This window comes from Heteronotia binoei, chromosome 13 (assembly GCF_032191835.1).
Source record: "Heteronotia binoei isolate CCM8104 ecotype False Entrance Well chromosome 13, APGP_CSIRO_Hbin_v1, whole genome shotgun sequence".
Classification (NCBI taxonomy): Eukaryota; Metazoa; Chordata; class Lepidosauria; order Squamata; family Gekkonidae; genus Heteronotia; species Heteronotia binoei.
The window spans coordinates 69569075-69590550 of record NC_083235.1 but is presented as its reverse complement, the minus strand read 5'-3'; the positions used below and the strand labels follow the sequence as shown (position 1 = coordinate 69590550).

The 21476-nt window shown below is 49.4% G+C and overlaps 1 protein-coding gene across 1 annotated transcript; it reads right to left on the bottom strand.

Annotated features, from left to right (window-relative positions):
- Positions 1 to 697: 697 nt before the first annotated feature.
- Positions 698 to 15246, bottom strand: GALR2 (galanin receptor 2). Its single transcript, XM_060252109.1, has 3 exons — positions 15016 to 15246; positions 11085 to 11509; positions 698 to 1872 (listed from the first exon to the last, which is right to left on the bottom strand). Exons 1-3 carry the CDS (start codon positions 15244 to 15246, stop codon positions 1092 to 1094), a joined length of 1437 nt encoding a protein of 478 aa, XP_060108092.1. The 3' UTR covers positions 698 to 1091.
- Between the last annotated feature and the right edge of the window lie 6230 nt (positions 15247 to 21476).

The following is a 21476-nucleotide window of genomic DNA, read 5'->3' as shown; positions in this document are numbered from 1 at the left end:
AGAGCGGGAGATGAGGCTGCGAACCCAGAAGTCTCCCGCCAGAGCAGGAGGTTTGGGAAGCCTAGGTTTTTTGTAAGTGCTAGAGCATCCCCCCTGCAATGTGCCCAGTCCAATTACATCACTTCTGGGTGACATCATCATGCTGCGCACACAAAACGCTCACAAGGAAGATCCCCCACCCAGAGCCAGGTAAGACCCCGTCAACTCTACCAATAAAAGCGTCTGGTAGATCAGCCCCTTATTCAGTGTTTTACTACAGATATCCCTTGTTGAGACACAGCACACGTTCGTTGAAAGCAGGTACAATTTTATTAACTAATACAAAGCAAACTGACTATACATTAAGCAATTCTTTTACTCTAAATTCAGTAAGGTGAAGGTTCCAAGTAGAATGTATACAATTATCTAAACTTTGGAATAGTCTTGAGCTACCACCAGTGCTGCTCAGGAAAACTAATCTTCTCAGGCGCATGGGACAAGCTGAAACACTGCCAGTAGCTGCTCCTTCATCTTCGGGGTGTAAGTCTTCCAAAATCTTCTAATTTAAATACTTTTATATATGATTCTACACACAAAGGTCACTTGCAACCCTGGTACATCATCACTGTCATGCAGATGCCTGTGTTTGGAACTCCTGAAACAATTCTACCTATGTGGATAATTGTCCTGTATCCTTGGGGATCCCTTTGTTATGAAGTCACATCCCAGATCATTTCAAATTCTTGGCTAGGGGAAGGCATATATAGTGCTATCGCCACAAGCTGACAGATACAAAATACATCCCTGCTTGTTTTACCATAAAATGGATTCTACAGCGTCGGTGCTTCAATAACTGCTACCTAATTTGTTATTATTTTGGTTGGAAGCATTCAGACATCTAGGGAAATCAAACACCCACGCTACCTTTTGAAGCTTCTAATAGAGGCCACTTTTAAGAGCCATGGACAACGAAGCATATGGATAATTGGCACGAGCCATCTGGCTACTCTTACTCTTTTTAGAATTCCATATTATGTTCTTTAATTCATACAAACTCAACCACAATGATGTTCAAGAAGGATTCCTCCCTCGATTAGAGCCAGGTGAAAGGCCTAAGTGACATTAAAGGTGATGAACGAATTGACAGCTTTCTTTTGTCGTCTTGGATGTTCTGTCTCACTCCATGTTTGGACAGGAAACTGACAGCAGGAAGATGTCCTGGCATATGTGGGATCACTGACATGGGTGACCTCAGTCAGATCTGCTTCCAAGGTACTAACAGTGTGGGTCACCTGTGCCACATGGACCTTGTTGGCGACTCTTTTGTGCAAGAGGCAGCTAAAAATCTTCTTGAATCCCTTACGAAAGTGCTTGGATACCAAAGCATAGACAATAGGGTTGACACAGGAGTTGGCATATGAAATCAGGTGCGAGAGGATCCTAAGCACATAGGTGGAATTGTTCAGTGGGAAATAGCCAAACCAAAAGCAGAGGATAACGAGGTGATGGGGGAGCCAGCAAATGCAGAAGAGAACAGCCACGATAACGATCATTCGAGTGACCTTGTGCTTGGCCTTCTTGGAATCAGACATGTCTTCAATGGGATCCACAGAGGTCCAGAGATAACGGATGGTCCTCACATAGGTGAAGCTCAAAATTAACACCGGAATGACATAGCTAAAGACAAAAGTGCAGAGGTCCATGACTTTGCGCTTAGAGATTTTCCAGATGGGATGGCAGACAGTAACGTTGGCTATCTGGAATTCCCGGTAGTAACTCAGATATGGTCCAGAAAAAATGAAGGAAAGACCCCAGATGAGACAAATGGCTATGAGAGCGTTCCTGGGTGTTCTTAGTTCTCTTGAATGCAACGGGTACCTTATGGCCAAGTACCTGGGAAGACAAAAGAAAAGCAAGAAGTACTATGATACTGAGGCACTCTCAGAATAACCTGGAAAATGCTATAGGTGAGGAGAAACTAAATTTATGAGGCACAATAGCAGTAATATAAATAGCTGGGATAATATTTGGAGTGATGGAGAAAGATATGAAGGAGTTGAATCATTGATCCTGGGAAGATGCTGATGACGTCTACAGTGAATGATGAGCGCTGAAATAAAATATCCTTAACACTGGGTGGAATCGGATGAGGAATTTGCTGCTGTGGCCTCTCAGCTCAAAATAAATAAATAAATAAGCCGATCCTAAATAGGGTTGCCAAGTCCAATTTAAGAAATATCTGGGGACTTTGGGGGTGGAGCCAGGAGACATTAGGGGTGGAGCCAAGATCAAGGCTGTGACAAGCATAATGGAACTCCAAAGGGAGTTCTGGCCATCTCATTTAAAGGGACCGCATACCTTTTCAATGCCTTCATTCCATAGGAAATAATGAAGTATAGGGGCACCTTCTTTTGGGGCTCATAGAATTGGACCCCCTGGTCCAATCGTTTTGAAACTTGGGGGATAGTTTGGGGAGGGGCACTAGATACTGTGCTGAAAATTTGGTGCCTCTACCTTAAAAAACAGCCCCCCAGAGCCCCAGATAACCACGGATCAATTCCGCATTATTTTCTATGGGAATAAATCTCCATAGGGAATAATAGAGTTCCCAGCAGACATTTCCCTCCCCTCCCCCCGCTTTCTGACGACCCTGAAGTGGGGGCAGGGCCTCCAAACCGGGGGGGTCCCCGCCCCCACCTGGGGATTGGCAACCCTAATCCTAAAAGAGGCATGCCGTGGCAATCACAAAGTTCCTGGGATGCTGCTGACTCCTACACAGGCTGCACACATGCTGAGAGGAGTATTCACAATGCTCCTGCGCATGTGTGGCGAGTCCAGCTGGAGCAACTTGGAGAAAGTGTGGGATAAAAATGTACTGAAAAGACATTGCTTAAGCTAATTGGAATATTACATGGTTCAGGAGGTTTTGATGTCAGGGAGAAAAGTGGAAAAAAAAATAGAAGACGTGTGAGGGAGCAGGAAGGCAGATTTATAAACTAGTATGGGCAGAGGCTCTAGGATGATATTCCCTTTATACTCAGAGGCACATTACTGCTTCGAAGTGCCACGGCATGCAATGCTTCTGGCATAGAGGCACATGTCTTCCCAGTCAAGTCACAGTGATGTAAAAACCCATGGTATTTTCTCTTTGTTCTCACAAAGGAGGAATACCTGCTAGTTTCTTCCACTAAATCAGGGTAACTTCCCAGCTAAACTCTCAGACATGTATACAATCACATAATGGCTGGGAACTTCATAAGCTCTGTCACTGATATAGGATTGTCAGCATATATCCACATGGCTGGCACATAGTAGGCCAGGTAGGCGGCTGCCTAGGGCACCACCTAGCCACAGAGGCAGGGAGCATGCCCTCCCCACTTGTGCCGACTGGCTTGGCTCCGAGGTGTTGAGAGCAGCTCTGAACGCCTCGGAGTTGAGCAAGTATGCCACTCCCCACAACCAGCCCCTTCTGGATCTGGAGGGAGCTGAGTGGGGCACAAGGTGAAACCTGTTTTCTCAGCTCTGAGGCATTCGGAACTGCTCTGAATGTCTTGGAGCCAAGAAAACATGCCCCCACCCAGCCTCTTCTGGGTCTTCTGTGCCGTTTGGAGGATGCCTTCCCTTGAGAGGGCAGCCTCCAAGCAGCGCAGAGGCACCCACCACCCCTTTCACCTGCCTGGGACTCGGGGTGAAAGGAGTGGCACGGTGGTAGGGTTCCCAATTCCCAGGTCCCAGCGGGGGATCCCCCATTTTTACAGGCTTCCCCCCGCCCCCAGCCAGCTGGCCGGCGGGGGAAGCCCCGCCCCCACGGTCACCATGTAGTTTTGGAGTTCCTGCAGGTTTAGAAACCTGCAAACAGGTCCGTTTTTAAAATGTGTGCCTTTAAGGCTGAGCAGGAAGCAGGAAACAGGAAGGGCTTCATGGGAAAGGGTCAGTAACAGTTTCGTCGGACAACAGCCCCTCCCTTTGTTTTGCTTTCGTTTTCAGAGCAAGTAAAGTTCTGCAGGAAGAAGACCCAGTAAGTATTTGTGCGTGTGGGAGGGGGCAGGGGATTCCATGGTTTGCAGGCCCTCCCTCCGCTTTAGAAAGCGGGGCGGGGAGGGAAATGTCTACTGGGCACTCTATTATTCCCTATGGAGAACGATTCCCATAGGGAATAATGGGGAATTGATCCGCGGGTATTGGGGGCTCTGGGGGGTGCTATTTTTTGAGATAGATGGACCAAATTTTTAGTATAGCATCTAGTGCCTCTCCCCAAAATACCCCCCCAAGTTTCAAAACGATTGGATCAGGGGGTCCAATTCTATGAGCCCCAAAAGATGGTGCCCCTATCCTTCATGAGTTCCTATGGAAGAAATGCATTTAAAAAGGCGTGCTGTCCCTGTAAATGTGATGGCCAGAACTCCCTTGGAGTTCAATTATGCTTGTCACACCCTCATTCTTGGCTCCACCCCCAATGTCTCCTGGCTCCACTCCCAAAGTCTCCTGGCTCCACTTCCAAAGTCCCCAGATATTTCTTGAATTGGACTTGGCAACCCTACATGGTGGTGACGTGCACACCGCTGAGAGGAAGGCAGCCTCTGAGCAGTGCAGAAACTCCCCACTGCCCCATTAGCCTGCCTGGTATCCGGGCAAGTGAAAGGGGTGGCGTGGTGGCAACGTGTGCACTGCTCAGAGGTTCATTCAGAAGACTGCCTCCAAGCAGGCGAAAGAGGCGACATGGCAACAACATGCATGTGGTTGCTAAGGGGTGGGGGTTCTTGCCTGGTGCAGCAGAACCTCTAGCACCAGCCCTGTATATCCAAATAATGGAGGGACTTGATAGCAGTATCATGTTCTTTTTGGCCTGGTTACTTGAATGTAACGGTGTTGACTTTTATTTCACAAGAAAATTGTCCTCCTATTGCTCATTTTATTAGCCCTAAAAGTTTGATCCGCTTTTAATCTGTTAATCATTTTGGCCCACAGCCAGGTATCCCAGATCTATTATTCTACTTGTATTTCTACTATATATGAAAAAGGTACTGACTTACTTTATGTACTTATTTATGTTCATTTGTACCTCACTCCTCCTGTGAACGGCTTGGAGCTGCTTCCAACATAATAATTAAAATAATAAACAATACAATAAAGCATAATTAAAATCATAATATATCATAAAACAGGTGTCAAAACTCTACAAGCTACAATCAGTAATGGTGGCCATGTGGCATATCCACATAGATGGTTTCTTATTAACAGAAACATCAACAGGGAGCCAGATCACTCTTGCCAGTTGCCTCGAGATGTTAACCAAAGGCCATCCGGAAAAGCTTGGTTTTACAGGCCCTGTGTAACTGTAACGAGTCTCACAGGGCCCTATCTTCCAACAGCTCTAGTCAAAGCCAACTGTAATGGACTAAAGCAGTTAGTCTGAGTAAGCAGGGAACAGCTTGCTCTGATTGGCTGAGCCGCAACCATGGATACCAAATGTATCAATTTGCAAGAAGGCTTACAGTGGGGGAAATTCGCCTCACAGTTGAGTTCAGTCTGAGTACTGAAGCAGTTCACTCTGAAGGAGTTCAGTTGTGACAATCAACTGGGAAGGAGCTAAGAACAGCATGTGGGCTGAGTTCCTTGTAAGACTGAACTGATTTTAGGGTTTCTATCTGTGAGAGAGTTAATTGGAGCAAGGGGCAAAGCCAGGCTCTTTCTGTGAGGAAACTCTCTGAGTGGTAGCAGAGGAGAATTGAAGGCTCTGCTTAGGAGATCTGTCAGATCATCAGGGCAGACTTCTGGTTCAATTAAGAACACACCAACACACTGGGGGAGAGACTAGATACTTATGGCTGAGAAGAAATCCCAGGAGACAGGGACACTAGCTGGGTGGGACTGAGACACACAAGATTGATGGGCTTGTGGGATAGCACTCAAAGGTGTGAGTCCTGCGGTATTTCTCTAAGGTCAGAAGTGTGCCTGTATGCTAGTGAGATAGTGTCTGTATGGGGAAAATTCTGGCACAAGTCAGATAGTCCTCGGTGTGAAAGACAGAGTGTGTGACCCTTTTTAAAATTTCATTCCCTCCCTTTTGTAAATCAATACATATACTTTTTGGTTTTGAATCTGAAAATGTCTGGTGCTTACACCATTCTGTAATCAGAATTAAAATTCACAAAGGAAATTCAATATATGGAGTTTTGGAGGTAGGTAGTGCTCAGAGTGGCGAACTAGGATCTGGTATCTGGTTTGAATCCTTACTCTGCCATCAAAGCTTGCTGAGTAACTGTGGACCAGTCACACACTGTCAGCCTAATCTAACTCACATGGTTGTTGAACAAAGTTTGAGTCCAGTGGCACCTTTAAGACCAACAAAATTTAATTTTGGGAATGAGCTTTTGTGTGCATGCACACTTCATCGGATACTAAAGAAATGTGCATGCACACAAAAGCTTATACCCGGAAGTAAACTTTGTTGGTTTCAAAGCTGTCACTGGATTCAAACTTTTTTCTATTGCTCCAGACCAACACTTGAATCTATCACGTGGTTGTTATGAGGATAAAATGGAGGAGAGGGAAACAATGAAAGGTGTGTTTTGGTAGGGTATAAGTGAATTAAATAAACTATTTTAGAATCTTCTAGGTATCAATCTGGGGTGTAAACTCACCCCTTTACAGTAATTTCTACAATTCTTTCAAAGGGGGAAGAACCCCCTGCTGTATCTCTGTCTGATGATCTCAACCAAGATTGTGCATGCTGAAAAACTTGTTTGTCTCCCAGCCTTCCCTACTGATCATGCTTTTTCTATGCCTTGTTCCACAACAGCCTTGGACCAGTACAGTCTCTACAGTTTCCATTCCAAGGCAAAACCTTCCTCGCCTAACATCAGGAAAAGATTAGAGGAATTTCTCCAACACACCGTGCTAAACCACACCTTGAACCAGTACAGTCTCTACAGTTTCCATTCCAAGGCAAAACCTTCCTCCCCTAACATCAGGAAAAGATTAGAGGAATTTCTCCAACACACCGTGCTAACACGGGTTAATCACATTCTCATCAGAAATTACCCCCAAACATATTTATTTTCCACTGAAACATGGTATGCAACTCTTCTTGGTATTTATTCCTCAGTAGCCCAGTCCTATACATTCACATTCACTGCTTTGGAACAAACAATATAGATGGGGGAAAAAAAGACATGGTTGTGTATTTCTTAACAGCCCTTTTCTTATACCAAGGGTCCTTGCCTGAGCTCCACCTCTGATCCCTGACTACGTACTGCTGAAGGCTTTGCTCCGCTAGCAGTACACTCAGTTTATTTACTCAGAAATAGCCTGTCCTGGACTGCTTCCATACAGGGATTTTTCTCTGCATGGATAATGGGAAGCCCCATTTGAGAGCATCCACGGGACATTGTGAAGCTGGCAATGGAAATAAGACTGCAGAATAAAACCCAAAAGTGGAGACACTTTAAAGAATGAGAGTAGGTATAGAGAAGATTCAAGAAAGGCTGCATGGTCTGTCGTAGTACAGAACAGAAAACAGCAAGATGATTAGTTGCTAAAGCAGAAAAGACTTGAAACCATTTATACATAATAAGAAAGTCAGCTGGAACAAATCACAGCCTTCATAGCCAAAAATAAGAAGCTCCGGCGAAGCATGCACTAGCATGGTATGAAAGAGTATCTAGCTAAGAAGTCAAGGTTTTGACATCAAAGTATGCAGCCACTGACATAAACTTCTGCAGCACATCGTCAAGGGCATCAGAGCTCGCAGACAGACAGGAGCTGCCTTCTGCCTTGGAACTGAAGCAGTGATCAGCCTAATCCTTTGTACACATAGCAGAGCCCAAGTTTGGGCAATAAAATAACCTTACAGATCATAAATAGATGGATCAACAGAGAATAAAATTATGTCATCTGATCTGAATCCAAACAAACAAGGTAATCTATAAAAATGTAAAGAAGTAAATAAGAAAATAAATAAATAATAAAATTAGGTCATATGGCAGGAAAGGAAAGGTCCCCTGTGCAAGCACCAGTCATTTCCGACTCTGGGGTGACGTTGCTTTCACAACATTTTTGTGACAGACTTTTTACGAGCTGGTTTGCCATTGCCTTCTCCAGTCATCTACACTTTCCCCCCAGCAAGCTGGGTACTCATTTTACCGACCTCAGACGGATGGAACGCTGAGTCAACCTCGAGCCGGCTACCTGAAAACCCAGCTTTCGCCGGGGATTGAACTCAGGTCATGAGCAGAGCTTAGGACTGCAATACTGCAGCTTTAACACTCTGCGCCACGGGGCTCTTAGGTAATAAGGCAAGGTCATAGCTATTAGATTATGGTTGTGATGCCTCTCTACAACCTAGCCACCAGTTCCCATCATGCCCCACTCTCACCATTTTTACATAAATCTTGTGTGGAAGACTCTTTGTTGAGTTCAGACGACCACTGTGATGCCCAGAGGTATCCTAATTTATCTCCCTTCCCTTTCCCACATCTGCTTTGCACCAATTCTGGTTCCTTATGCTTTCTGCCTTTTTCAGTCATTACATTTTGTCACATGTATAGGGAAAATTCACTACACATGATTCTCCCAATAGGGGCAATCACCCTTTTGACATGTGCATGGCAATCGCGTATATCAGGAGGACCATGTATTCTCTCCATATGTGTGGTAAAACTTAACGACTGAAAAAGGGCTCGAACATAGTCCCTGGGAAATTTGTTTTTTTTTCTTTATATATTTATTTCCATTTATTTATACCCCACCCCTCCCGCAAACGGCTCTTGCTATTAATTTGTTTATAATGTGAATGTACTCCCTACATTGTACAAAATGTCCCTGGCAGCCTCTCTTCGGCTTCCTATTCCATGTCCGCAAGTTTGTCTTTACAGGAAGACAGATGCTGAAGAGCCATTTTTGCTCATGCAGATTGGAGGCTCATCTGGATAGGGCGTACCCCAAACAGTCTTCATCTGCATTGCAAAGTGTCAATAGAAGAAGAAGAAGAAGAAGAAGAGGAGGAGGAAGAAGAAGAAGAAGACTGCAGATTTATACCCCGCCCTTCTCTTTGAATCAAAGACTCAGAGCGGCTTACAATCTCCTATATCTTCTCCCCCCACAACAGACACCCTGTGAGGTGGGTGGGGCTGAGAGGACTCTCACAGCAGCTGCCCTTTCAAGGACAATCTCTGCCAGGGCTATGGCTGACTCAAGGCCATGCCAGCAGGTGCAAGTGAAGGAGTGGGAAATCAAACCCGGTTCTCCCAGATAAGAAGATGATATTGGATTTATATCCCACCCTCTGCTCTGAAGAGTCTCAGAGCGGCTCACAATCTCCTTTCCCTTCCTCCCCCACAATAGAGACCCTGTGAGGTAGAAGAAGATACTGGATTTATATCCCGCCCTCCACTCCAAAGAGTCTCAGAGCGGCTCACAATCTCCTTTATCTCCCTCCCCCACAACAGACACCCTGTGAGGTGGGTGGGGCTAAGAGGGCTCTCACGGCAGCTGCCCTTTCAAGGACAACCTCTGCCAGAGCTACGGCTGGCCCAAGGCCATGCTCCAGGTGCAAGTGGAGGAGTGGGGAGTCAAACCCGGTCCTCCCAGATAAGAGTCCGCACACTTAACCACTACACCAAAATGGCTCTCTATAAAAATGCCCTTTTCAGTCATTACATTTTGTCACATGTACAGGGAAAATTCAATACACATGATTCTCCCAATAGGGGCAATCACCCTTTTGACATGTGCATGGTAATCGCGTGTATCAGGATGATCATGACTGAGGAAATAGGAATGCATGTTTATATCTGCCCTGCAATGTGGGTGCAAATCTTTACCCCTTTCTTTCTGTCCCCAGCCACTAGTCAAACATGATTGTTGTGCGTGACTTCCCATGTACTGTGCATCACCATTTCTTCACCGAGCATATTACATCGGAGAAAACTAAAACAAGGATTTGTTATATATCCAAATGGTCCGGTCATCTGTCTGGGACTTCAGTGCCTCAATGCAAAATTAATCTCATTTTCGTTCTGCATCTCTATCTGACTGATAAAAGAAGCTTTACATTTCAGAGGCTGCAGCATTTTATAACCATTACTTGGACAATAAGAGGTATAACAATTGCAACACTCTTTAATAGTTCACTTTTTAGTATTTAAAGGGTTTCATAGTGTATCAGCTCTGTAATCATTACAACAACCCTGCAGGGTAGGTAACCGTCCCCTTGGAGGTGAGTGCTAAGACTGAAAGAGAGGCATTCCTATGGCTATTTCAGTAAACACATGACTGAGGAAAGATTTGATTCTTTGGGGCTCAAAGTTCCTGCTCTTAGCCACTACACCATACCTTCTCACTGCTTCCTTTCTTCCCTGACACTTATTCTGTGTGATCAGAACATACTCATAATTCAGGTTATTTGAAAATATTCTGTTCCACAAGTACTCTGCATCTCTTATCTGGATTTGGCACATTGTGAGTCACCTTGCATGGAATGATCTACCAGGAGGTATGCCTAAATGGACTCTCCCATCTCCTAGGAGGGTGTTGTACTAAATGACCCGTTTTCACGTTGTTGTTTCAAATCTCCTTTGTTTAGTTATCAGTCAATGCATTTGTGGCATTAGTCAATTAGCATCTGTTGTCCTGAATGTATAAAATGTATACTGATGGAATAATGACAGCTGCAATAACACCTTCAGTTGAACGGAGTTGCTTGAGAGATTCTGCCTCCTTTTCGTGATGATAACTCTAGACTATGTTTGCAGCGGCAAAACGAAACGGGTGCCCAGTGACACTTTAAAAGCTTGCGACATTTATTCCAGCTTACGTTTTTTTTTTTGAGCCAGAGCTCACTTCATCAGAATGTTTCTGTTTAAGTGGGCTCTGATTCACAAACACTTTTAGTTTTTAGGATGCCACCGGACTCCCAGTTTACTTCCCTTCTTTTCAGTCATTGCTAATGAGACTAAGTGGTGCCAGCATGCAGGAATACGGGAAAAGATGAAACTGTGACATGCTGCAGAGCGATTTGGAAATCTTCCAAACTACACCATGTCACTCAAAAGCAAAAGCAAAACGGTGTCTCCTGCCTCCCCACCCCCCACTTGCCTGCTCACCTGTCCAGGGATACAGTTGTGAGGGTGAAGCTGCTTGCATACATGGTCAAATAGATGAAGAAATGCACAGCTTTGCACATGTAGGGCCCGAAGATCCAGTCATCCAGGGTATAGATGGTGGCCTGGAAGGGCACACAGAAGACAATAAAGCATAGGTCGGCCACTCCCAGATTGAGGATGAAGAGATTGGTGGTATTGGTGACTTGCCTGTTCCTCAGCAGCACTGCTAGCACCAGAGAGTTGCCCACTGTGCCCACAAGGAAAATCAGCGAATACACTAGGGGAATTATGATGGGCACTAGCTGCCAACTGTTGCTTTCACCGCTGCCAGAAGAGTTCAGCTGGTGCACGGATCCGTTCATCTTGGAAGCACGATTCAGGCTGTCGTTTGAGAAGAGATGACAGAAAACGGATTCTTCAGCAGCCTGGGCACCCGCATCACTTCCAGACGGAACTTCTCTTCTGAGAAGAGTTTTCCTTCGTAGCAGATCTTTTGCACAGCCATTCTGCAGCTTCACTCAGTATTGACTCCCAGCTCAGCACCAGTCCCACTCGCAAATGCTGCCTGTTAGCAAATTGATATCGTACTCTTAGAGCTCTGTCTTTATTTTCTTTCTGTACTCAGCAGGTTCTGACTTTGCACTGTGCTGGAGTCTCTTTCAGGCTGCTTGGCTGCCTCTTCTCTGACTGAAAGTGCCAGCAGCTTATAGGTGTGCAAAGCAGAGGAACTAAACTTCTCGCCACTTGTGGTTATTGGTAGCTTAACTATCCCCTCACTGAGCCCCGTGTGCTCTGAATGCTTGTGTATAGAGTATTTGGGGGAGGACTAACGTATTCAAGCCCGCCTCTTGTTTCCAGGGAGACAAACAGCTAAAATAAAAGTAATCGTGTCTATGGAAACAGCCCCCTCCCCACATCTACACACTCTGACCATTTAGGTGGTTTGGAAGTGTGGGGTTTACTCATGTGTTTTAAAAAGAAGGAAAAGATTGCTTTAGTTCTTTTCAAAGGGGAATGGGTGTTCATGGCTTTTTTTTAGCAGGAACGCACAGGAACACAGTTCTGGCTGGCTGGGTGTCAGGAGGTGTGGCCTAATATGCAAATGAGTTCCTGCTGGGCATTTTCTACAGAAGAAGCCCTGGATAACTGCATAGTGCAAAGAATGAACTTGACACAACAGAGGCTTTCCACTTCATTGGAAGATTCATGGAAAGGGCAGAATGCTAGGAGTTCTCTTCCAAGGATTTGTGGGCTCAAGCTCACACAAGTGGCTAGTTTGGATACTTACAGATTATTGATATTGGATTTATATCCCGCCCTCCACTCCGAAGAGTCTCAGAGCGGCTCACAATCTCCTTTACCTTCCTCCCCCACAACAGACACCCTGTGAGGTGGGTGGGACTGGAGAGGGCTCTCCCAGCAGCTGCACTTTCAAGGACAACCTCTGCCAGAGCTATGGCTGACCCAAGGCCATGCCAGCAGGTGCAAGTGGAGGAGTGGGGAATCAAACCCGGTTCTCCCAGATAAGAGTCCGCACACTTAACCACTACACCAAACTGGCTCTCTCTTATACTGTGGTAAGCCCCAGGGGCACAGTGGCTGGAAAATGTGCTCAAGGTGATTCCTGTCAGCACTGGGACACAGGCAACCAGGGCCTCAGGGGGCTGGAATAGGGCAGGTTCTTGGGAGCATGGTTGGGGAAAGATTTGGGGCAGCTTTAGGCTGGCAGAAGGCAGGCAGGGAAAGAGTAGGTGCTTGACGAGCTGTGAACACATGAAGTTGCCTTCTGTTGCATTAGTCCATTGGTCTATCAAATTCAGTGTTGTTCACTGACTGGCAGCAGCAGCTCTGCAGGGTTAGGTCTATATTCAGTCATATCACTTGATCCTTTTTAAGTGGAGAAGCTAGTTCCATGGAAGCCTTACAGCTGGTGCCAGACAATGACATGGGCCTGATTTGGAAGTATGTGTAGGCTACCTTGGCCAGGAGGCAGAATCTTTGCCAACAACGAAAAAACGCTGAAGGCTTTGTATCTCATTCATATTATGGAGTGGTGATTCTCTATTAGGTTTGAAGAAGTACACTGACTTGCTACTAGATCTGAGGAAGATTCTTATTGAAACAGGAAAGTCACCATCCATCAGTTTTCAAGTTCAAGTGATCAAGTCAATGCTACTGGATTTTGGATTTCTGGACCATGTGGATGAATGCTTATTATTTTGCAACTTATAATTATTTCTGAACCTTTGAAGCCACTTACTGGATGCATATACTAACAAATATTGTACATTGCAAGTATTCCAGAAACAACAGGCATTGCTACATGTATTGTTTTTCAAATATATTGATTTTATTATTCAAAAGAAGTACAATATTTGTAAAAGAGCTGCTCTTAATTACATGGTTGTTTCTTTTCTGTTCTGCTGTACCTGAGGATGTAATAGAATACACAAGAGTACACACAGGCACTTTACAGTCTGTGATTAATTCTTTCACCAAGAGTGCACACAGGCACTTTTTATGGGTTCCACATGAAATGACACAAAATCCTCACATCAAATTGATTATTCAACTTTACAGTCATGCAAACTCAGTCCTCTAATATTTCAGTGAAGTGTAAGGATAAAGAATAAGTTCATATAGCCAGTCCATGTTAGCTGGTGCCAAACATTTTGTTGCCTCTATCAAGACTGAGAGCCAGTTCGGTGTAGTGGTTAAGTGTGCAGACTCTTATCTGGAAGAACCAGGTTTGATTTCCCACTCCTCCACTTACAGCTGCTGGGATGGCCTTGGGTCAGCCATAGCTATTGCAGGAGTTGTCCCTGAAAGAGCATCTGCTGTGAGAGCCCTCTCAGCCCCAACCACCTCACAAGGTGTCTGTTGTGGGAGAAGATATATTGTAAGTCGCTCTGAGTCTCTGATTCAGAGAGAAGGGCAGGGTATAAATCTGCAGTCTTCTTCTTCAGTGGAACCCAAAAATCCTGTCATTTCCTCACAAGGCTCTAGCTCATTCTTGTATATGGGTTCTCTGTATATAAACATATAGGTCGTTTTCGCACTTAGCGTTTGCTACCGGTTTTCGCTGGAGCAATTATGTCCGGACCATTTCCCTCGTTTTCGCACTAGTGACTCTTTTGCGGAGTCGCTTTCCATGAAGCCCCAGCTCAAATCGTTTTCGCACTGGCATCGACTTGAGTTCGATGCCCTGTCAATCATTTTTTTTAAAGCGGAAGTCTGGTTGCGTTACTATGTAACAACGTAACAATGTAACAATGAGTGGTCACAGCTGTTCCTTCCCCTTCTTTTCGTGGGCAAACCGCATCACATGTGCTGCTTCTGCTTATGGATTGGCTGCAGCTGTAGCATCCTCCACAGCCTTTTATGTATTGACAGAAGCATTCACAGTGGAGAATCTGGATAACGAGACTGTGGCATGTCTTTATTCCAGAGTGGAGGTTTTGCTTTTGTGTCTGTACGCCGGACGCCAACTGATTAATACATATGCAAGGAGTCTCACTTCCATGAGAAGCCTCCCAGCACTAGATTCCCCCCCCCCAACACTTATGTCCACAGGGATCGACCCTGATTCCGTAGTTCCGTATGACCAAATTCCGAAGTTGCGAAATATCGCAATAACGCTGACAGCCTGAAGAGAGAGAGGGAAATCGAGGGGTAATCGAGAGAGAGAGGGGGTGTGTGTTTGTGTGTGCATGTGTGGCAGCTTCTTCCCTTCCCAGCCTCGCTCCCTCCCGGCCTTTCCACAAGACGCGCCTGTTGAACACATTAAAACTGTGCTGGATGCGAAGGTTGGGCTTGGAGAACCCTCTTTGGCTCCCCCTTTCCCCGTCCCGGTCTCAGAGACGTCATGGGAGGGAGGTATAAAATTTCAAGGCAGAAGAGTAGAGAGAGGCAGTGTGTGCTGTGAGCCAGCGATTAGCAGCTGGGCAGCAGGAGCGGCGGCGGCAGCAGAGCCCAGGCGAGCGAGCAGGGGGCCAGGGTTCGCCTCGAGCTGCGCGACCGTGGAGCAGGCGAGGAAGGAGGCCAGGCGCTCCCGGCGCTCTCCCTCCCCTCTCTCCATGAAGCCAAGGCGTAGCTCTTGAGGGGTGAGTCCGCTCGGGCGCTGCTGCCGTCCCGAGGGGCATGCCAAGCCCGCGGGAGGCATGAGTGGGGCGCAGCCGCCGCCGCAAGTGCGCTCCGGGGCCCGCCTGGCACGTGGGCTCCCGGCTGTGCCTCTGCCACGCCTGGCTGGGGAGCTGGCCGGCGCAGCGTAAATTCGGAGCGCAGACGGGGCCGCCCAAGCTGGCAGGTTCTCCTGGCCCCGGCAAACCAAGCCGCCGCTTTGCTTTGGCCCGCGCCGGCACTAGATTCCCCCCCCCCAACACTTATGTTCGCAGGGATCGAAATTTCGTAGCTGTGAAATATCGCTATTACGCAAGGAACTGAAATGAAGAAAAAAAATGGCCGGGCAGGCACGTTTCGGAAGCACCACGAACACGGCTGATGATTGGCCAGGCCAGCAGCGTAGGGATGGAGTGGGAGGTCTGAAAGGCAGAGGAGGGTGCCGCCCCCAAAGCAGTCGATGCGGATCTGATGAGTTTCCCACTAAAAAATCCGCGGAGTGGATCCGGTGTGGATCTGCAGGTTTTCGGAAACTCCGGAAGCCTGTGGATCAAGAAACTCCGGGGTGAAACCCCTGAAGCCCCGGAGCAAACCGCGACCGCGGAGCAACATGTGGGAAATCCAGGAAAAGATCCGGAGGTAAACTGGATGCCACCCCGGAGCAAACGCTAATGCGAAAACGGCCATAGAGTTTTTCACATTACCCTATTATAATTTTCTTGTAATATATGCTTTGTTAAAATAGTGTTTCTGGTTTCACACTGACATATCTTCTATCAACCATGAGGATGTGCCAGGTCATGCTGAAATAACTGTGCATTACACATATCACGAGGGTACATGTAGAGTATTGGAATCAGCACAGCGCCGCGCAACCCGAGCCGCCCGCGGGTCGCCTTGCGCAGCGCGGGAAAGCCACCCCAATCAGCTCCAAGGGCGGGAAGTTCAACTGGCCAGGATTGGGCTGGCCAGCAAAGGGGATGTTCCGGGATGTTGTATATATTGGCGGACCCGACCGCGTGTTAACCAGTTCGGTAGTGTGCTAGCTATTAAATACTTATGCCTTCACCACGACTCGTCTCTCAGTACACTACACTGGCGACGAGGATGGGATCTAGCTAGGCCAGGCCACCCCGCGGGGAACCAGCCCTGGCCGGAGACGAGGAAGGCGAGAGACCGACGACCGAGCAGCCCGCCGCCACCATGGCGAACTCTAGCGTAACGACGGGCCACCTTGCTGAATTCAACCCAGAGCACCCCGAGAGATGGGAGACCTACACCGAACGGGTCGAGTGCTACCTGAGGGCGAACTTGATCACTGATGATGACCGGAAGAGAGACGTCCTGCTGAGCGTCTGTGGGGAAGAGACTTTCGAAATCGCACGAAACCTCTCCGCTCCAGAAAGGCTGACCGAGAGATCCTACGGGGAGATCGTGAGACTCCTCACGGGCCACTTTGCGCCCCAACCCTCCATCGTCGCCCGCCGATTCCTCTTCCACAAGAGGGACCAGAAGTCGGGGGAGACAGCGGCGGTCTACCTGGCGGCACTTCGGCAAATCGCCGGGAACTGCAGTTTTGATAAGAGGGACGAAGCCCTGAGGGACCGTTTCGTCTGGGGCCTCCGAGACGAACGGCTGCAGCAGAAGCTCTTCGCAAAAGAAGAGCTCACCCTACAACAAGCCTTCAACGAGGCGACGGCGTTTGAGAGGGCCACCAAGGCGTACGGCCAGCAACGCGGGGAGGCAGTACACCAGGGTGAAGCAGAGCCAGAGGTCCGAGCAGAGGGAGACGCGTTCCAGCTCCGACGACCGCAAAGAACCGACACACGGGCCCCCGCGAGGCCACGAGCAACGGAGAGGCCCACCGCCACCACCGGTTCCAGGTGCGCCAGCTGCGGCGACCCCCACGAGCGAAGGGACTGCCCGTACCGCCACCTGGACTGCCGCAGCTGTGGGAAGACGGGCCACATCGCCCGGGCTTGCCGGGCCAAAAACAGCCGCCGCCAACCGTCAGCGCATCACGACTCCTTGGAGGCCTACACGACGGCTTCCACCAGTCTACAGGTACTGAACCTGCCCCTTGCAGCCCCCGACAAGGTCAAAATGTCGGTCCTGATCGAGGGCGCCCCATGCCTCATGGAAGTAGACTCGGGTTCCTCCATCTCGATCATTTCGGAGGAAACCCTCAAGAGACTATGCCCCCGCCGCCGCCTCCATACGAGGCCAGCGGACTTCGTATTAAGGGACTTTCAAAAAAACCCGGTACACATCGTGGGGTGGGCCCGGGTGAATGTGGAACGAGGGAGTTTTAGAGGACCCCTAGACATCCTGGTGGTCAAGCGCCAACTGACCACACTCCTAGGGCTGGCTTGGTTCCAGCCTCTGGGAATCCAGCTAGTGGGGGTAGACCACATGCGGACCAGCAATTTCGACGGGGTCTGCCGGGAGTTCCCAGAGGTCTTCGACGGGTCCCTGGGGAGCTACAAGGGGCCGCCCATCACCCTACCGATCGACCCAACGGTCCGGCCCATAAGGCTCAAGGCGAGACGCGTCCCGTTCGCCCTAAAACCGAAAATAGAGGCGGAACTGGACCGCCTCACGGCCCAAGGCGTCCTAGAGCCAGTCACATACGCCGACTGGGAGACCCCTATAGTGACACCCGTAAAACCCAACGGGGAGGTGAGGATCTGCGCTGATTACAAGTGCACGATCAACAAGGCTCTACAGGACAATCCCTACCCAGTCCCGGTGGTCAGCCATGTCCTCGCAGCGCTAGCCGGGGCGAAGGTTTTTGGGAAGCTGGACTTAGCTCAGGCATACCAGCAACTGCCGGTCGACGCTAAGACAGCAGAGGCACAGACAATCGTGACCCACAGGGGGGCGTTCAGGGTTAAACGGCTGCAGTTCGGGGTGAGCGTGGCTCCGGGGATTTTCCAAAGCATAATGGACTCTCTCCTTAAAGGGATCCCCGGAGTCCAGCCCTTCTTCGACGACGTTTTGATCGCCGCCCCCACCGAAGGAGAGTTCAGCCGCCGCCTGCGAGAGGTCCTCAGACGGTTCCAGGCGGCGGGGCTGAAGGTGAAAAAAGAAAAATGCTTGTTGGGTGTTCCGCGAGTGGAGTTCCTGGGCTTCGCAGTGGACGCAGCGGGAATCCACCCAACCGCGGACAAGACCAAGGCCATTGTCCAGGCCCCTGCCCCCAAATGCAAAGCAGAACTACAGAGTTTTCTCGGATTGTTGAATTTTTACCACTCATTCCTGCCGCACAAAGCCGCGGTGGCGGAACCATTACACCGTTTGCTCGATAAACAAGCCCCATGGGTCTGGGGAAAGCGCCAAGCCGCGGCGTTCCAGGCGGTCAAAGACCTCTTAGTCTCAAACGCGGTTCTTCATCACTACGATGAAAACCTTCCCCTGATCCTGGCTTGCGACGCCTCTCCCTACGGGGTGGGAGCGGTCCTGGGGCACCAACTCCCGGACGGGAGGGAAGTGCCGGTCGCCTATTACTCCAGGACTCTGTCCCCAGCCGAGAGGAACTACGCCCAGATCGATAAAGAGGCCCTGGCGATCGTGGCGGGAGTCCACAAGTTCAACGACTACCTCTACGGTAGGCGCTTCACCATTGCCACGGACCACAAGCCACTCCTCGGCCTCCTAGCCCCCGACCGGCAAACCCCCCAAATCCTTTCACAGAGGGTTTTACGGTGGAACCAGTTCCTGAACTCGTACACCTACACGTTGGTCCACCGCCCAGGGAAAGCAATGGGGCACGCCGATGCCCTCAGCCGCCTGCCGCTGCCCGCCACAGACCCAGATCCCGCCCCGGCCCACGGGGTGATGCTTATAGAGTCCCTCCCCGAGCGCCCACTACACGCCGAAGAGGTGGCTCGAGCTACGGGCAGAGACCGCATCCTAGCGCGGGTCAGGGACTGGGTGGGAAGGGGGTGGCCAGCGGGCAAGGTGGAAGATGCATTCAGGCCATTCACGTCCAGGAAGGACGAGCTATCGACCCACAAGGGGTGCATACTCTGGGGGAGCCGGGTGGTGGTTCCCCCCCCCCTTGCGCAGACAGGTGTTGGAAGATCTCCACGAGACCCACCCGGGCATCGTGAGGATGAAAGCCCTGGCCCGGAGTTACGTGTGGTGGCCAGGCATGGACGAGGAAATAGAGGGGTGGGTTAGGAGGTGCCAACCCTGCCAGGAGTCCAGGCCCAATCCGCCGTCCGCCCCGGTCCACAGGTGGGAGTCAAACGGGCGGCCGTGGTCCCGCCTCCATTTAGACTTCGCGGGGCCGCATCAGGGGCAACTCTTCTTTATACTGGTAGATGCTCACACAAAATGGTTGGAGGTGATCCCGGTCACCTCGACCTCCACCGCAGCAGCCGTCCGGGCGCTCAGAAGGGTTCTCTGCACACACGGGATCCCTGACACCCTAGTGACGGACAACGGCACGGCCTTCACCTCCCGGGAATTCCGAGAGTTCACCGAGAGGTACCTGATAAGGCACATAAGGTCCGCTCCCTTCCATCCAGCCACCAACGGCCAGGCGGAGCGGATGGTGCGGACCACCAAGGAAGCCCTAGGGCGCATTGTCCAGGGGGATTGGGACCACCGCCTCTCCGCGTTCCTGTTCCACAACAGGATCACCCCAAACCCCACAACTGGTTTCAGCCCCGCCGAGCTGCTCATGGGGAGGAAACTGACCACCCGGTTAGATAGGCTCCACCCGGACAGGGCGCCGGAGGTCCGCGGGTCCCCCGAGGTTCGCGAGGCAGTAAGGGGATTCTTTCCGGGCGACCCGGTGTACGCGAAAAACTTCGCAAGCGGCCCGGAGTGGGTAGCCGGGAGGGTCCTGAGAGTAACCGGCTCCCGATCCTACGAAGTGACCACAGCAGGGGGCCAAGTACTGCGGCGACACATCGATCAGCTGCGCCGCCGCACCCTGCCCGAAGAGCCGGAGGCAGCCGGGACCAGGGAACTGCCGGAAACGGAGTCCCCAGAAGGGGCCCCGCCGACTCAAGAACAGCCCATATACGAGGTCCCCGGGGCCGCGGAACCCGTACCAGAGCCGCTACCCGACCCGGACCATCCACCGCCAGAAACGGAGCCACCCGCAGCTGGGTCGGGCTCCACACCAATAGCAACCCCGAGGAGATCAACCCGGGAACGCAGGGCACCAACGTACCTACAGGATTATGTAGTTTAAACTAGGAGGGGAGGAGTGTAGAGTATTGGAATCAGCACAGCGCCGCGCAACCCGAGCCGCCCGCGGGTCGCCTTGCGCAGCGCGGGAAAGCCACCCCAATCAGCTCCAAGGGCGGGAAGTTCAACTGGCCAGGATTGGGCTGGCCAGCAAAGGGGATGTTCCGGGATGTTGTATATATTGGCGGACCCGACCGCGTGTTAACCAGTTCGGTAGTGTGCTAGCTATTAAATACTTATGCCTTCACCACGACTCGTCTCTCAGTACACTACAGTACAGGAAGGCTGAAACGCGACTGTAAATCAAATCTTCCTTTGTGGTTCCTCAGACTGTTCAAAAACCAGGAAAAAAATGCACTTAAAACTGCCATTCTGTTTTGCCATGTGTTCCTCAATAAAGGCAGAGGGCTGAAAAGCACTTTAAGTAGCACATATTAATTCAGTCTTACCTTCTATGCCCTCTGCGATGCTTGTAAGCTCCTTGGCTGGCCCCTGGAGATTGCTTCATGTAGCTTAAAGTGTGTTGGGCTATATGACCTCTCTAAAATGTAATTACTCGTTGCTTCTCCTTTGTTTAGTTACCAGACAGTGTTTCTTTTTGGGATCTGAATTTGTAATTTTAATTATTTTAATTCATTACAAAAACAATAGTATGCTATAGTTAATTGAATTGTTCAAGAGATCAAGGTTCTTTTTTCAAGCAGCTACCACTGTGGAACTGCTATGACAGAAACGTGTTTCTTTCATCTTTGAAAGTTCTACTCCCTAACAGTATAAAAAGAGTTCTGCTCCATCAGACAAAGAGTCCATCTTGTCTAGCATTCAGTATTCAATAGAAGCTGACCAGATGCCTCAGAAAACCCAGTGGCCAAAGCCTCTCCCTTCTGCTGTCCCCAGCAACTGTAATTCAGAGATATACCGCCTCTGAACACAGAGGTCCCAATTAGACATTGTGGTGAATATCCTTTGATGAACCTAAGCTGGTGGCCATCATCCCATGGCAGTGAGTTCCATGAGGTAATTGTGCATTCTGTAAATAAGTTCTTCTTGTCTGACTCTAACTGGTAGTTG

Excerpts from the sequence above, each read along its gene's own strand:
- GALR2 (XM_060252109.1), bottom strand. The coding sequence starts at position 15,246 with ATGCCTCCCGCGGGCTTGGCATGCCCCTCGGGACGGCAGCAGCGCCCG. Across the intron at positions 11,510-15,015 it reads CTGCTGCCCAGCTGCTAATC|GCTGCTGAAGAATCCGTTTT; the intron begins GCTGGCTCACAG and ends GCGGGTGCCCAG. Across the intron at positions 1,873-11,084 it reads ACAACTGTATCCCTGGACAG|GTACTTGGCCATAAGGTACC; the intron begins GTGAGCAGGCAA and ends TTGTCTTCCCAG.